The sequence below is a fragment of the Acartia tonsa genome, chromosome 5 (genome assembly GCF_053477335.1).
Source record: "Acartia tonsa isolate MP-2025a chromosome 5, ASM5347733v1, whole genome shotgun sequence".
Taxonomy (NCBI): domain Eukaryota; kingdom Metazoa; phylum Arthropoda; class Copepoda; order Calanoida; family Acartiidae; genus Acartia; species Acartia tonsa.
The window spans coordinates 52,175,812-52,194,006 of record NC_137264.1 but is presented as its reverse complement, the minus strand read 5'-3'; the positions used below and the strand labels follow the sequence as shown (position 1 = coordinate 52,194,006).

The 18,195-nt window shown below is 32.0% G+C and overlaps 1 protein-coding gene and 1 long non-coding RNA gene across 3 annotated transcripts; one reads left to right on the top strand and one right to left on the bottom strand.

Annotated features, from left to right (window-relative positions):
• Positions 1-101: 101 nt before the first annotated feature.
• On the top strand, positions 102-15,972 carry IntS14 (integrator complex subunit 14). 2 transcript variants are annotated; one of them, XM_080162172.1, is made up of 18 exons: positions 102-491; positions 896-1,007; positions 1,482-1,574; positions 7,463-7,546; positions 7,874-7,986; positions 10,007-10,062; positions 10,578-10,637; positions 11,353-11,429; positions 12,116-12,190; positions 12,301-12,384; positions 12,818-12,904; positions 13,192-13,245; positions 14,126-14,261; positions 14,475-14,550; positions 14,761-14,830; positions 15,010-15,098; positions 15,191-15,299; positions 15,891-15,972. In XM_080162172.1, the coding sequence occupies exons 1-18, from the start codon at positions 448-450 to the stop codon at positions 15,969-15,971; spliced, it is 1,500 nt and encodes a 499-aa protein (XP_080018298.1). In that variant the 5' UTR covers positions 102-447; the 3' UTR covers position 15,972. The 2 variants fall into 2 exon arrangements, with proteins under 2 accessions (XP_080018298.1, XP_080018297.1); XM_080162171.1 differs by having other exon boundaries at positions 103-491; positions 10,575-10,637.
• Positions 8,591-9,111, bottom strand: LOC145320381 (uncharacterized). The gene is made up of 2 exons (XR_013880179.1): positions 8,985-9,111; positions 8,591-8,739 (listed from the first exon to the last, which is right to left on the bottom strand). It is a non-coding gene; the product is annotated as an uncharacterized LOC145320381 (long non-coding RNA).
• Positions 15,973-18,195: the final 2,223 nt, after the last annotated feature.

Here is an 18,195-nt window from a genome sequence, read left to right as displayed (position 1 = left end):
ACCTTTCTTTTAAATCTAAAATACGATAAATTGGATTGATTAAACCTCTTGGGGCAAAGCCCCTAGAGGCTAGGGGCGAAGCCGCTAGTTTTTAAAAAGTAAAGCTAGGTTTAAATTATAAATATTTCACTATTTAAAGAAACATTAACAAAGAAAAACAATAAAGAAAAAATGCAGCTAGTTGTAATTTGCCATATTTATCCTTAAATAGCACAGTATTGAAAGTTAGACAAACTGATGCACTGATGTTTAGTAAAAGAAAATATAGAGTACTAAAAAGGTTTGAAATATACCTAAAAAGGTTTAATTTATTTAATACAAGAGACCCTTATCTACGCAATTATTTACTATTCTAATTCACAAAGCATTTATTTTTAATTAGTTTTAAAATTAGTTATTTTTGAGTTTGTGTGTTACTTGTTTTCAGATATTTATAAATGTAATAAGATGCCAACAGCAATATTATTGGATTGCAGCCTGTCAATGGCGAGGTTAGTTCTTAAACAAGGGTGAATATGTCCCTTAAAGTTGTTAGATAATTAATATTTATGACCATGCCAAATCCTAGTGCTATTTTTGGTGGACCAGAGCTGGATCTTTAAATCATTTAAGTGGTGAGCCAGATCGGGGTGAGCCGAATTTCAGCCAATCACAGCGCGGAATTTCATAAAATGCTGTGCTCTCATTGGTGGAAAGTTGGCTCACTCCGATCTGGCTCACCACTAAAATGATTTAAAGATCAAGCCCTTTATGTTTTAGATTAGGTTTTGAAAATTGTCTTTTCAGATAACACCCCTAATTAATTTTAAAAAAATATAATTATGCATGCCCACAATGCCGTCTTTTAAAGTTCTTGATTTTGAAATATTTTTTATTCAATAATATTTTGTTTTAGGCTTGCTATTCCAAAATCAGATCCAACCCGACCCATTGAACTTTCAAGTAGTGGGGAAGAACTAGAGCTCAGGCACCTGGCTACTCATGGAATCAAACATCTCTTAGATCAAGTAATATTTTAGTTAAAAATAATTTTGTATAGAGCAGCTAGATTGTAAGTAGTTGTGTTTGTTCGTTCATTTGGCAGAAATGACTTACCATGTGAAATGTGATTTATTTTCATTTTTTACTTTTATGTTTCACATTTGAATATTCCTTTTCTAAATAGAAATATTTTATAAGTTTAAGTTTGTTATTGCTGCGCTACTTATGGACCTAATTAATATGCCTTTTGGGGGAAAAAGGCCTATAGTTTTCACTTCTTCCACCATTTCTATTTTTAATGATCTCTTGTCACATGTATGGCTCTCGGGACTTTTAAAACAATAGTCTCCATAACGTTTTTCTTTTGTTTGTGTGTGTGTGTCCGTCACACACAAGAATGTTACTAACATGTCCTAACACGTAAGGACAGTCATCTTTTTTTTTCATTTAAAAAAGACATTAGGTTTCATAAAGAGTAGGTAATCTTGTTTTTTATTTAGATTGAAAACAACTGCAAGCTTGAGCAAGTAGCCCTGCTCCAGTTTTCATCTCACTGTGAACTTATCTCATCCTTCTCTAGAGATATGGACATGGTAAGTTCTAACAAGGGTTGGGCCGGATATCCGGTTTGGCCGGTTATCCGGCCGGATATCTGGCCATTTTCAATATTCGACCGGATACCGGATAATTAAACTATCCTGTTACAGGATATCCGGCTGATTTTTTACGCCGAATATCCGGTTATCCGGTAATTTGCCGGATATCGAACGTTGGCCAGATATCCGGCCGGAACCGGATTTCCGGCATTAGAAATCAGTCGGATATCCGGTATCCGGCCAAAAAAGTATCCGGCCCAACCTTAGTTCTAACCAGGGTGTGGACAATCAACTGTAAATAAATTATACTGGTACCCAAAGTTTTATAAACACGCTTTCTTATGCGTTAGCATAAACTCTTTGCGAACTTTTATTAGATCTTGGTTTGTTGGTTTAAAGTAGCAATGTTAAAACTTTTAAATCTACAGATGGGTCAGTTTTTGTTTTTCATAGGTGATGTATATTAATTTTCCGTTCATTGTCTTATCTATTATAAGAAGGACAATATCAAAGAAAATAAAGCTTTATTTGTCCTTAACTCAGCAGATCTATAGTATAGATGTATATACAGACAACTCCCTCCTTTCATTTTTCAAAGAACTCTTTCGCCTGCTTCTAAATAATTTTCTGCTTCTTAGCTGTGTTAATATAAGCGATACCATTGGTTGATTTTCAATGACCCAATAGGAAGGTTGCACAAGACGATTGCGATGGGGAGATACAGTTATTTAACCCTTTCTCCCTCTAGTGTTTTACTCTAATCTTATCTCTAAAGGGATAGTTGCATGAAGTGTATTTAAAAAGTTTGATTGCAAGCATAAGTTACAAGAATCCTTTTATTTTTGTATCACAATAAATAACAATCAATTAGGCACCACCAAAATAATCATTATGCTGTTTTTGTGAAAATAGAACAGTCATTTAGGTTTCATTCATCCAAAAAATATGATTTTTAAGTCTTGATATTTTTAAAGCTACCTGGTAGAAATTGAAATTCTTTCAAGTATATGTCCTATAGATGTAGTTTAAACTATTGAACTGAAAACAATATTCAGTTCACTAAATTTCGGTTAAAATGCACTTCTTGCAACTACCCCTTTCTTATATTTGTCAAATTAAAGATAACTTTATTGTTAGTAACAAGAATTTTAAGGGGGGGGGGAAGTTTTGCCACTTTCGCGTAATCCGTGATTATTAGGCTAGGTATTGATGTGAGACTATAGGTTATTTGGGATAAAAGTTTACTTTTGGATAGTACTTCACGTATATTTAATCATTTTTTGGATAGGTCTCCAGGTTCAGGTGCTGCAGGCTGGAAGGTGGTTTCTGGACAGATAAAAAAAATTTAAAATTTTTGTTTGAAGAGTTAGAGATCAAATTATTAACAAAATATGCATCTTTATGGATATTATTGACATATAAGAAGAAAAAATTAAAATCGGCCTCCAGGTTCAGGTGCTGCAGGCCTCCAGGTCAACTCTGGACAGGTAAAAATCAAATTTTTTATTTGAAGAGTTAGAGGTCAACTTATAAAACAGAATATGCATCTTTTTTTATATTATTGACAGTTTTGAAGAAAAAATTGAAATCGGCCTCCAGGTCCAAGTGCTGCAGGCCTCCAGGTCCACTCTGGACAGGTAAAAAAACAAGTTTTTTATTTAAAGAGTTAGAGGTCAACTTATAAAACAGAATATGCATATTTTTTAATATTATTGACATTTTTGAAGAAAAAATTAAAATCGGCCTCCAGGTTCAGGTGCTGCAGGCATCCAGTTCCACTCTGGACAGGTAAAAAAACAAGTTTTTATTTGAAGAGTTAGAGGTCAACTTATTAAACAGAATATGCATATTTTTTTATATTATTGACATATTTGAAGAAAACATTAAAATCGGCCTCCAGGTTCAGGTGCTGCTGGCCTCCAGGTCCACTCTAGACAGGTAAAAAATCAATTTTTTTATTTGAAGAGTTAGAGGACAACTTACAAAACAGAATATGCATCTTTTTTGATGTTATTGACATATTTGAAGAAAAAATTAAAATCGGCCTCCAGGTTCAGGTGCTGCAGGCCTCCAGGTCCACTCTGGACAGGTAAAAAATCAATTTTTTTATTTGAAGAGTTAGAGGACAACTTACAAAACAGAATATGCATCTTTTTTGATGTTATTGACATATTTGAAGAAAAAATTAAAATCGGTCTCCAGGTTCAGGTGCTGCAGACCTTTAGGTCCACTCTGGACATGTAAAAAATAAAAATTTTTATTTAAAGAGTTAGAGGACAACTTAAAAAACAGAATATGCATCTTTTTTGATGTTATTGACATATTTGAAGAAAAAATTAAAATCGGCCTAAAGGTTCAGGTGCTGTAGGCCTCTAGGTCCACTCTATAAAGGTAAAAAATAAAAAATAAATTTATTTGAAGAGTTAGAGGTCAACTTATAAAACAGAATATGCTTCTTTTATTATATTGACATATTTGAAGAAAAAATTAAAATCGGACTCCATGTTCAGATCCTGCAGGCCTCCAGGTCCACTCTGGACAGGTATAAATTAAGTCTTTTTATCTGGAAAGTTACAGGTCAACTTATAAAACAAAATATGCATTGTTTTGGATATAATAAATATACTTGAAGATAAAATTAAAATCGGCCTTCAAGTTTAGGTGCTGCAGGCTTTCATTTACAGGTATTTTTGCTTTTTTTTCCTGTTTTAAAACATGGTAGGTAGGTATCATACATTTTTACTTTTTTTATATGGACAGTGACACTTTTACCTGGATCCTGGTGAACGCTGGTTGTTGCCGGCCAGGTGAATATCTCAAATGGTTATTTTGGAATTTAGAAGAAAGATTTCGAAATAGAATAAGTTTAAAACTTAAAATATAATAATATAGTGAAATTAAAGGACCTGGAGCCTGTCTAGACACACATTTTGAAGCCTTAAATGATTAATTTTACTATATTATCTTATTTTAACCATTTTTTAAATACATACCTTTCCTCTAAATTCAAAAATTACCTGGATATTTACCTGGCCAATGGCCAACAGCGGTCACTGGGATCCATCAAAAAGTTTCAATGAATATGATAACTACCAGGTTTAAATAAATATAGAATAGAAAAAAAAGTAGGGGGGAAATCAAATAAATAGGAAATATACCTGAAAATAGTCTCTAAAGTTCACCTGGAAGCCTGCAGCACCTGAACCTGGACGCCAATTTTATTTTTTTCTTCAAATATACATGTAACATCTAAAAAGATGCTAATGTTGTTTTAAAAACTGACCTCTAACTCTTCAAATAAAAAATTTGATTGTTTTACCTGCCCAGAGTGCACTTGGAGGCCTGCAGCACGTGAACCTGGAGGCCAATTTTAATTTTTTCTTCAAATATATCAATAATAACAAAAAAATGCATATTCTGTTTTATAAGTTGACCTCTAACTCTTCAAATAGATTTTTTTATTTTTTTACCCGTCCTGAATTGACCTGGAGGCCTGCAGCACCTGAACCTGGAAGCCGATTTAAATTTTTTCTTCAAATAAGTCCATAATATAAAAAAATATGCATATTCTGTTTTATAAGTCAGGGAGTAAGGGAGGGGACAATGGATCCAATATTCAATTTTTAGGAGTCTTAGACTTTGGGGACTGGCTTAAAGGGAACATGCAAGAATTTAGCAGTTTCTAACCAATCTTGGGGACCAATTATGAATGACGTCACGCAAAATCATGCATAATCTCGCGGCAAACTAGCGCGTCAACAAAAAGATAAACATTAACAAGCAGACAGAATATTTTGATTTTGAAAATTATTTTGTAAATTGAATCATTACATTTTTATATCTAATTCTTGTTTAATGTTAATTCATTCCGATTAGTTCGTTGTAGAAAGAAATTACATTAAGATTATTAGTTATTATGAGCAAAGCCTTCCTATAATTAGGTCCCGCACATTTGTACGTCCGTAACGGTTGGCTCTTTTCGTTACTTTAGACATGTTAGATGTTTCTTATTGATTTAATGTAAAGGCAAAAGTTTTTTGTCTTTAGCTTAATATTTCTGTAATTAATGATCCGATTAATTTCAAAATTTTAGGGAAAATTCACGAAGTCCTGAGTTGTTCAAGGTTTGTTTATCATTAAAATCTCAAGATGGTGTTATTTTATTTTTCTGTCCTGGATGCTAGGTGCGCAGCTACCAGTTATCCTAAGATATGTTACTTAAACCTTAAGATCTTTAAAATTAAGATGTACTTATGTTCTCAACTATTTTATTTATGTAGTATGGAATTTTGACGCAAGGTATCTCATTTTTATTTCGTTAAATGAAATAACTTGAGTTAAAAGTTCTGTAGGAAGGTAATTGTTTTAGTAAGTTTTGTTATATATTTATTTAAAGGCTTTTTCATGTCTACGCTTTTTAATAAATACAATAAAAAAATTTGGGTAAAAGAAGTTGTAAAAGTAAAATGGTCTGTTTCCTTAATTTTCCGAAGTTTAAATAATAACAATTATGGAAATGAATTGTAAACAAGGGTTTTGATCTCTAGAATCAAAGGCTTGAAGTAAAGCATCAGTTTAAGGATGGTGCATTTCGAATTAAAAACAATTCAAAAATTTCCACTAAAGGTTGCTATATTGCAAATACTTGTTTTATCTGGAAATATCTGGGTTTTCAACCTTTAAGGGTCACAACTATAAAATTGAATTAACTGCCCATTGTCCCCTCCCTTACTCCCTGTTTATAAGTTGACCTCTAACTCTTCAAATAAAAAATTTTTTTTTTACCTGTCCAGAGTGGACCTGGAGGCCTGCAGCACCTGAACCTGGAGGTCGATTTTAATTTTTTCTTCTTATATGTCAATAATATCAAAAATGATGCATATTCTGTTTTATAAGTTGACCTCTAACTCTTCAAATAAAAAACTTGTTTTTTTTACCTATCCAGAGTGGACCTGGAGGCCTGCAGCACCTAAACCTGGAGGCCGATTTTAATTTTTTCTTTAAATATGTCAATAACATAAAAAAATATGCATATTCTGTTTAATAAGTTGACCTCTAACTCTTCAAATAAAAAAAAATTGTTTTTTTACCTGTCGAGAGTGGACCTGGAGGCCTGCAGCACCTGAACCTGGAGGCCGATTTTAATTTTTTCTTCAAATATGTCAATAATATAAAAAAATATGCATATTCTGTTTTATAAGTTGACCTCTAACTCTTCAAATAAAAAACTTGTTTTTTTACCTGTCCAGAGTGGACCTGGAGGCCTGCAGCACTTGAACCTGGAGGCCGATTTTAATTTTTTCTTCCGATATTTCAATAATCTCCATAAAGATGCATATTCTGTTTAATAAGTTGACCTCTAACTCTTCAAATAAAAAAAACTTGTTTTTTTTACCTGTCCAGAGTGGACCTGGAGGCCTGCAGCACCTGAACCTGGAGGCCGATTTTAATTTTTTCTTCAAATATGTCAATAATATTAAAAAATATGCATATTCTGTTTTATAAGTTGACCTCTAACTCTTCAAATAAAAAACTTGTTTTTTTACCTGTCCAGAGTGGACCTGGAGGCCTGCAGCACTTGAACCTGGAGGCCGATTTTAATTTTTTCTTCTGGTATTTCAATAATATCCATAAAGATGCATATTTTGTTTAATAATTTGATCTCTAACTCTTCAAACAAAAATTATAAATTTTTTTTACCTGTCCAGAAACCACCTTCCAGCCTGCAGCACCTGAACCTGGAGAAATATCCAAAAAATGATTAAATATACGTGAAGTACTACCCAAAAGTAAACTTTTATCCCAAATAACCTATAGTCTCACATCAATACCTAGCCTAATAATCACGGATTACGCGAAAGTGGCAAAACTTCCCCCCCCCTTAGTTGAGATCAAAGCTGTTATCAATCAGCTGTTTGGACAAGTCTAGTCTTGAAGTTGGCATCAAAGGATTTCTTGGTTTGGTGCAGGTAAGAACTCTCCAGTATGGCTTTAAAACCGATTAATATCCGCTGGATTAGAAATTGTTCTCAGTCGTGCTGATAAATCATGTGTCTTATCTTATTGTAGACAATTTTCTACGAATAGTGAAATAAAATAAAAGATTAATACCAGTATTTAGGCCACTCTGGGCTAGCAAAACTTGTTTTAATCTTATAGTTTTTTTCATTTTAATTTCCGCGGAAAGCTGTCTATAAAAAGAAACGATAAATAACTATTATCGTAAACGCGTCTGATAGATGTTTTGATTGAAATAGACGATACCATCAATTGCCCTATGTGTGATATAATATTAGGAGGAATGGGGAAGTGGAATCCCAATGACCTTGTTGATAGTAACTGATGGAGGACTTGGTTATGGAGCCTATAGTCTACACAATCTGGCTTATAACAGCCCAACAGAATTAAGGTAAACTTTGCTCTTGTGTCCTATCTTTCAATTTTATTCAAGAATATTTAGAGGATTTATTATTATTCGATTCAAACTTTAACAAGGATGACAACATCCTTAAAAGCGAAGCTCTGAATCGTTAGGACAAACACTTGTATAGTGCGAAACTGAATAATCAGAATATAAATGTATAAAAGTCAAACGAAACAAAATTGTAAGTAAATCTGATGAAAAACTGCTTAAATACAGGATATTGTTTAAGGGCATACTTACATTTTAGAACTTGATTTTAGAGATGATTCGCTTAAAACAATGTACAAAAATCAGTCCAATCGGATAATTTTATCACATAAAAATTTGATGTTAAAAAAATTAAAATCAACATGTTTACAATGGACGTACGAATTTTCTGGTAACGATTAGTTGCTTTGCTTTCTAACTCGTACCTTACTCCTAAAGGAATCATCATGCAAAGTTTTAAATCGATAGGACAATTCTAACATGCCTAAGTTAACGAAATGAGCTATCCGTTACGTACGGACTGTTTTGGATAAAAACCCTAATTAGCCGATGTTATCACCTTTGAACATATACATGAATTTAAACAAAATAAAACAATATCTTCTAAAGAATTAATTTATTGACAATTAACATTAGTTAAACAGATTTAAACAAAATATTTAAGAAATATATCAAAATATAAGTAGATTGAGGTAGGTATTGGTAGGTAATAAGGAAATTCTCTGATTTATCTCTGTCAACAGTGTTGAACTAAAAAAATACACTCTTTTAAAACACCTTCATAGATTCAATAACATTAGATTGATTTTTTTTTACTGATAGCTTTTAACTAATAACTACCTATTTTGATTTTAATATTTTCTTAGACTTGTATTGTATAGGGTTTATAGAACACTTAAGAAATATTAAACAAACTAGAAACTCAAAAAAATCAATGAAATAAAAAAAAAACTCTTTAGAAAAATGTATAAGAATTTATAAAAGAAAAAACTTACCAATTTGTTGAAAAATCAGGGTTTTGATGTAAATACTTAGTCCACTGAGGATCATTGCCAAATTTATATGCCATCACTAACAATTATCTCAATAGGCCTTCTCTGGAGGAGTACAGAATCTTACTGACTTCTTGTTTGTTTTTTACCTCTTTTTATAACCCTTTAATGACGAAAAACCAGTTTGAGTACAAAAATGCTTTAAGATACTTAAAAATTTAATTTTACTTTTCTTGTAACATACACGTTTTTCTGATTATTTTAGTGAAAAAAACGATTTTTTAATAAAAATTAGACATTAGACAAAATAGATATAGGCTAGTATGCAATAAAAAAATAGAATTCAATTCATCACAAAATTCTCTAAAACACGGACGGACGGATGGACCGACCCTAATTATAGAAAAGCTTCGCTTTTTAAAAGGTGACTATGTACGAACGAGAGCAAGTGATATTAAGCACCTTCCAGCAGTGATTTTTTTTTTTTGGGGGGGGGGTAATATACTACCTAGGTTTTTGTTTAGTATATTTATATGAATGAAAAAATAATTTCCACCAAGGTTTCATATGAAAAAACACTTTGTAATGTTAAGCGATTATTAACGAAAAGTTTGGCAAGTTCAATTATGCAAAATAAAAAAACGGCAAAACATCATCACATAATGTAAAATGCAAAAGTGTATTTATCAAACTGTTCACAATTTATCACCCTTTTGGCAAGTATTATATACATCGTTATAATCTTAACATATTATACATACCTACATTTTATTAATTTTTTGTCAAGACTATGGTAGACTTTAACTTTAAAAAAAATATTTTTTAGGCTTATATAAAAGACACCAAGCATATATGAAACAAAAAAATGCCTTACATTACTAGTGGATGGTGCTTAAAATCACTTGCTCTCGTTCGTACATAGTCTCTTTTAATTTCTGGCCACTTATATTACTCTAATGATTTTAATTTATATCTTAAATCTTTGATTATTCGATGAGCATTATTTTACTTATACTATATTTTAGGTTACCCTTGTCAATACCAGTTAATATTTCTGTAGCCTGTATCAATCCTGACTCAGGTACTAGGTTTATTTCAATTTTTGTCCAGAGCTGAATCTTTAAATCATTTCAATAGTGCGCCAAATCGGGGTGCGCCGAATTTCAGCCAATCACAGCGCGGCATTTCGTAAAATGCTGTGCTTTCATTAGTGGAAAGTTGGCTCACCCCGATTTGGCGCACCATTGAAATCAACTAAAGATCCAGCTCAGGATGAAAGCATCATGAAAAGTACCTGCCTAAAATTATTTGTATCTAATAATAAGTTGTAATAAGTAATTTAAAAAACATCTATTGTCCAGTGCTTCCACCGATTCAATGCTTTCTCATCATTCTTATGCCCTTGGGGACTTAATTCATATAGTTTTAGAGTATAAATTTGAAATTTTTGTTAACATTCTCTTTATGATACAAACAATAACATGCCTAGTGGTTTTTTTTGTCTAAAGGGAAATGTGTTTTTTTTCTGTAAATATTATATTTTTTTACTTGTTTCATTTCATTTCTCAGTTCTTTTAACATTATTTGTTTTAGAAGATAATCCTGAAAGTATGGGCAAGATTGAAGATGCTTACAAGAATCTTTTCTCTAAATTAGGTTAGTTATTTGCTTTCTAAATTTAAAGATTTTTCTCGTATTCATTTGAATCCGGTGGATAGGAACCGGTTCTCGTCCATACGAAAAAACTATGTCTAGCGCCGAATTGTATCCAGCTTTCTACGAATATAAAAATGTACAATCATAAGATTAAAACCAGTTTTTTTAGTCGGTGCCTTCGGCACCTCGGGGCTAAAAAAAACTAGTTTTAATCTTATAATTGTACATTCTACATCCGCGGAAAGAAAGCCGTTTATAATACGATGCGAGAAATAACTATTCCTTACCTTTTTTTAAATTTTCATATGCAATTATTTTTACAAATTTCAAGTACTATTCACTTAAACCATTCACTCTTTAGCATCTTAAATAGAGCAGCTTTTCTATACTTTATTATATATGAATTTTTCGTCACTGTAAGACTTCTATATTTTACTGTTACTGTATTCATTGATGAGCTACTTATACACAATTCTGCTGTAATGTAATGGATATTATGACAGGGGAAAATTGTCGTCAATTTAGGTTGCTAACATGGAACACATTTATTGGTCAGTGTTTGTTTATCCAGTAGGAGGAGAGAGGGTGGAAGTAGGGAATCGTTTATAAGGCCAGCTGTAAGTTTCACTTTATTAAAAGAACATGAAAATCTTGTGTAAGATCCAAGTAATAATATATCCATTGCTGTTGTCTTTGTTTAATTAAAATTGTTTAGGTCTGAATGACAAGCAGACATCCTTTCACAAAATAGATGGACCTTTAAGTCTTGAGGCAACTGAAAACATGTTTATGGTAAGATTTTTATTTTTAAAAATAATTTTTTTCTTTTAGTGCGACGAATAAAACGTAGTAAAAGGGCTTTGTTGAGGTAAAAAAAGTGGCCCTTGATTTATTAGATTTTAAAACCATTATACTTTCTATGAATATTTAAAAGTTTGGATCTACTGCAGTTCATGGTAAAATATTGCTGGTAACGAATATTGCCAAAAATCTATGAGTTTTAAAGGCTGCTAGCTGCCAAACGGCTGAACGTACAGATAATGCCCGCACACTGTTTTAACTGGCATAAGAAGGCCTACAAATAATCTGGAATAGCCATAAATTAACAATGCATAATTATCTCGCAGTGCAGAGAAATGCGCGAAAAAGGCCTATTTTACGCGTTTTTTCTTCAGTGAAGCTTTCCCTGTGCATCATTGGATCTTGGCTATTCCAGATTATTTATAGGCCTTCTTATACCGCTAAAAATAGTGTGCGGGTATGCTCTGTACGTTCAGCCGTTTGGCTGCTAGCAGCCTTTAAAATTCATAGATTTTTGGCAATATTCGTTACCAGCAATATTTTACCGTGTACTGCAGTAGATCCAAAAGTTTTATACAATCTTCCAATAAAGCATCAAATTTTAGACATACTATTTATGAGGATCTTAAGAGAAGGTATATTATGGATTCATCAATTATAATTTTTTCTTGTTTTAGGACATTAGTAATCTGCATTTCAATCAATGGGTTGGTGATCTTCTAGTTGGGGACAAAATGAACTGTAAAATTCAGGTACAATTAATTTTCATTGGATAAAAACAATTTCAATTTATGATTTATGAATATGAAACTAAAAACTACTAGGTAGTAGAAAATGTGTTTTGAAATAAAATATTTTTAAGGTGTGTCCTCCACCAAAAGCCTACAGCAGAGCTGCTGATTTTGAAATGGTCAACAGAGAGCTGTCTAATACATTTTCTGTAAAGGTAACATTTTTAAGGATTGACTTTACTATGAAATTAATATGAGGCCCATAAAATACACAACAATAATAATTTAAAAGTTAGGGGTGTAAAACATCTTTTATTGAATTTCAAGGCAAAACAAATCATAATCAAAGCAACTAAATAAACTAGGTACCATATATGACATTTTCTTCAGATATTTCATTTTATCTGAATCTTTTAAAGTTGTCAGTGGAAGAATATTTACTTGTTTATTTTTGTTTTTAATCTTTTTTCCCTAAGATGTAAGGTTACATAAAAATCATAATGTATTGATCATTACATTGGTTCTCCATCATCTGGCCTTTCAATTTACTTGGGGTTGGGATAGTATTCCATGAATTTGAACATATATATTAATAAAACCATCCTTTACTAAAATTTCTTTATTTACAAACAATATTTTCAAATTAAGGGGTTTATATCTCAAGCAGATGTTTCGAGTCCACCAGTTCACTCCAGACATCTTATTCTGCCAGCTTCTAATGGCAGAGAAAATAAGGTAATAGTTATTTATCGCATTGCATCGTATTATAAACAGCTTTCCGCAAATATAAAAAAAATATTATTATAAGATTAAAACCAGATTTGCTTGTCCAGAGATGCCGAAGTCAAGGGCTAACAAAACTAGTCTTAATCTTATGATTATACATTTTTATATTCGTAGAAAACTTGATTTAAAACGATACGATGTATGATTTTTCAGTGTGGCTGAGAACCTGTTCTTATCCACCTGATAGTAATCGGTTTTCGAAGGTTTTTTTTTTATTTATTGCAAACATTTATTAGGAGGAAGATGCTAGAACGCCAAATTCCTGTCTGTTTCTTCATGGAGGACTCAAGGTAAAAGAATTAAACATGTTTAGCATTGCAAGTAAAATGTTTGTATATTAAATTAGGGAGACTTGGGAAACTATGTTTTGTATTTCAGAAGCAATGCCCTGTTTGCTTAACTTCACTATTAATTTTTTTTTATTTTAAGAATTTTAAAGATAGAAAATAATTTTGAAGGGGAAGGAGATTAGTGCTATTTTTACACTTAGACTAGTTTCACTGAATAGGTAACTGTTATAATTAGGGATGGGAATCCGTCGAATTTTTGGGCCGGATTCGGATTCCGGATTCTGAAGGAATCCGTCAAAAAAAGTGACGGATTCTTGCGGATTCCGGATTCTTATTTTTGGCGGATTCCGGATTCGGATTCCGGATTCTAGCAGTATTTTAAAGGGCCGTCCGTCACAGAGGGATAGCTTTTTTCGTTAATTTATCACTATGTTACTTGGTTGAAGCCTTGATTTGCTTAAAGTGTTGACTTCCAGCATAACTAAAACATTTTCATCACATTAGTAACTATTAAAAGTTATGTAGAATTTTTTTTTTGATCTTTGCCTTCAAACAGAGGGAGTTGTAAGAAAAAAGACGGTAATTTTAGCCTACCAATTTTGAATCCGGAATCCGCTATAAAAAACGGATTCCGGATCCGGATTCGGATTCCAAAATTGGCCGAAAATTAGGCGGATTCCGGATTCCGGATTCGGATTCCGGATCCGGATTCCCATCACTAGTCATAATAATATTTTATAGCATAAAACTTGCATATGACATTGACCATTGAAGAGTTTTTGGTTTAGTGATTCCTAAAGTATTACCAAACACACATACTTACATCCATCTACTTAAGTTTATGGTATAGTTCAGAGACTATGTTGTTGTTTTTGTCCAGGTAGAGAATATGTGTGCTCTGGTAGAAGTTGGAGAGGATTGGTATGGATTTATTTATCCATGGAGTGATAACAAGAAGAAATCTTCTCTCATCCTCTCCATTTTTGAACCTGGAACTGAAATGGTTCCCTGGTTAGGTAAGAGCTTTTACCCAGCTTCTGCTTTTACCAGTTTATGCTCTGTAGCACAGTTAAGTTTTATTCATAATGAGTTTTTTAGTAAATTTTGCGTTCAATGGTAAACTAATCAATCATTATTCCATTATTTACAAATGTTCAAGCTACCAAAATCATAATTTCACAATAAAAAATTTATTCAATAGTTTGTAAAAATTAAGAAAAATTATTTAGGAAGTTTGAACAGACTTGGCCCACTAACAGATCTCAATGAAACTCTTAATTCGCCGTTCCCTGTTAAATCAGACAGGTGAATATTTTAGTGTTATTATCATCATTTTGGTGAAAATATGATTAGCAATATCCTCTGAATCTCGTCTATAAAACACTTTTATTTCAAATTTCTTAAGATTGTAAGATTTAATGGTCTTAATTGTATTAGCGCTTAGGTAATAGGTATTGCATTTTATTATGATTATTAATTTTGAAAGTATTCTACCAAACTATGTTATTTTTTTAGGAAACCAAGCTACAGTAGCAGTCCTGTGGTTTGGATCAAGCAATCTGGAATCCAAACTGATATACAAAAGGTAAATTAAAATCCCACTTTGCTCAGGGTTCAATATTATAGGATAAGTAAAGGATTAGTATTAAAGGCTGAAATTGAATCCTTGTACTTAAAAAAGTAGATAAACTTTTTTTCTCAATGTGATAGGTTGATTTATAAATAAAAGTTGTATCAGTCTTAATGTTTTATTTTATTTAATAGGTGTTGCGCCATGCTAGAAAGTTGCCAGATAAAACTCCACAATTCTACAAAGAGCTTAATAGGCTAAAAAGGGCGGCAGTGTGTCTTGGGTGAGTTTATTTTATGATTGTTTACATTTATGTAATTTTGTTCATAAAAAATCTTGGAAAAAAAATGTTTCTTATTTAATTTGTACTACTAGGTTTTATGAATTATTGGAGGGTGTAGCACAGATATGTGAGAGAGAATGTAACCTGTTACCCCCAAATGTAAGTCCCGACTGTGCCATTCAACTTACTTATGTAGCAAAGGTAATATTAATGTATTTAGTTTTTTTTATTAGCGTAGCTACTCTATTCTAGAAAATTTACATACGTCCGTCCGACTCCTGGTCACTTAAATTTTGATATTTATTACTGAGTAATATCTAAATTTTATGTAAGATAGAATAATCTGCTTTTTACCTTTCCCTGAATCTCATCTGAAATTACAAGGAAGGGGCCTTCCATTCAGCGATAGGGGAACGAGTAATGCCATGTCTCGCGGTCGAAGAGGTCATGCGTCATATTAAAAGGGTGATGCAAATTTCAGATATCTGTTTTCGCTATTTGATTTACTATTTTTCTCTTTAAGATAAAAGCGATGCTTGCAAGATTATTTAATTCGCTATACCTAATATTAAGATATCTTTTTTTCAAAACGCGAAATCTGGTATCTGAAATTTGCGTCACCCTTCCAACCTGACGCATGATGGCGTATGACCGGGAGATGGCATTATTTTGTCCACTATCCCATATAGCTGCATCAATTTAAGAAAGATAGAAGGGTTACTTTTTATTGGTAGTGCCGCACTCGTTAAGAACCTTTCGGTATAATAATTTGATAAGAATTATTAATTTTAGGTGTTAAGATCTCAAGACTGTTATGACGTGAATCATACAATTCAACCAAGAGTTACAAACTTCAATGCTGGAAAATTTTAATGATAGTTATTTCTCGCATCGTATTATAAACGGCTTTCCGCGGATATAGGGGCTAAAAAACTGGTTTTAATCTTATGATTGTACATTTTTATATTCGTAGAAAGCTGGTTATAATACGATGCTAGACATAGTTTTTTCGTATGAATGAGAACCGGTTCCTAACCACCGGATTCGAATGAATACGAGAAAAAATGTTTATATGATGACAAGTATAAAAAAAATATGAAACCGAATTTATTTGCATGAAATTCTGCAATTCAATTAGTGGGAAAAGAAAGTGTTGTAGATTTCTTTATTTAATAGCCATTATCTCCTCCCTCTCTGTCCTAAACGTTGCCTGACATTGTTTGTAATAAATGCAAATTGGATTATGAATATTTATGCAAATCCATTTTAATTTATTCCCTTCTGTATTAGCAATGGTGAGGTCGTCTTACATTTGAGAAAGTATAGTTTCTGGCTTTTAGTAAAAATAAACTTTGAATATAACATAATATTCATTAACAATTAAAAAAGTTAAATATTATTAAAAACTGTGCTTTTTAGAAATATTTATTTTTTCCTTGTATTTTTGTAATTTTTTTTTTAGTATTTTGTATCATGAATTTTGTGTATGCAATTAATAAAAATGAATGAAAACTAGTTTTATGTCTTATAGTTTAGTACAAGCCCTGTCTATATCCTAGGATAATGGGGATGCCAAGTGTTGAAAAATTCTCCCTCAAGTTCAATATTTCAAAAAGATGCCCTTAGAAATTTTTAAATTTTACTTCTAAGGTGTTCTTTGTGTCTATTTAGACTATATCAATAATTTTAGACCAAGAAAATGTATATAACTGAGGTTCTTTTGTATTAAGTAAATTCTGAATGCCCTCGACAAATTATATTGGGGAAAAGGTACTAAGAAAGTTGGCCGCCCTGGCAGGGAGTCGGCACAAAATTTCCCCACAGCCTAGTAGAGTTGGAGCAAAAGGGAGAAATTTTTCTGTCTATTTTAGTATATAAATGAAATATATTTATTTACGTTATTTGTACGTAATTTATGTAAAAACTATCTTATTACCTCAAAAATGTATTTTATTAATTTAAATTTCAGTGATTTTCTGTCGTGTTTTATTAATAAAATTGTTATCTTTCAATTACGGATGTGAAATTTTAATTTATGATCTTATAATTGTCAAACGCAAAATTAATTAATTTGACAGCCAGGTTAAGCTGTTATTGCAAAGGTTATCTACTTTTAATGGTCGGTCTGTCCGTCCTAAACTGTATAGCTTTTGTCTAGAGAATGTTAGTATATAGTACTATTAATTTCAAACTTGGCAAGTTCTTATACAGCTTTCAATAGACATATATAGGTATTATTTGAAGGTCCAATTCTTTGCTAATAAAATACTACTTATTATCGTTACATCTCGTTTCAATGTTAAAAATATGAACATATTGGTTATCTTCTTAACTGTATTAAAATGAATCCTCATGTGTTATGAATTATGATTTAATTTCGATATCAATCTTTTAATTCTAACATTGTGCTTCCACCTGTTATAACGAAACATTAATTTGTGAATTATTATATAGCTATTTAGGATTTGGAACTTTGTTTTAGTTAGTTAATGCCTGTAATTAATCTAATATATCTTCTTAAATGAGTAATGAAAAATGATTACCTAATGAGTTTATTTCCTTTGATTTAGCTAATATATTGAGTGGTTAATACGACTAATATACAGGGTGGGCCAGATAAATCCGGACTTTTTCTTATTTTTAAACAAATGAACATAAAATCGTCAATTTTAAAGATTTTATTGAATTTTAAAAACTGGGAAGTAAACTAGGTATATGACTATTAGATTATTCAATAAAATTGCCGCTAGCCTCAATCACCGCCTTTACCCGCCCCCTAAACCGGCCCCCGATCCTGGTCACCATGTCCCTGTCCAAGAGGGCGAAGTTCTCCTTGATAGTGGCAATGAGAGAGGTCTTTATGGTATAGGCGCGTCTATTAGTTCGTGCTTTAATGGCGCTCCAGGCCAATAAGTCAATTGTATGAAGATCAGGGCTGCTGGGAGGCCACATCTCCTTAGGGACGTGAGTAACCGCAGGATCCAAATATACCCATCTTTCAAGCTACCATTCGACACGGCGGCTCTTATTTTGGCCACAGTTAAGCTAGAACAACGTTTTATACCTTTTTGGAAATGGCATGAAGATTAAGCTATTG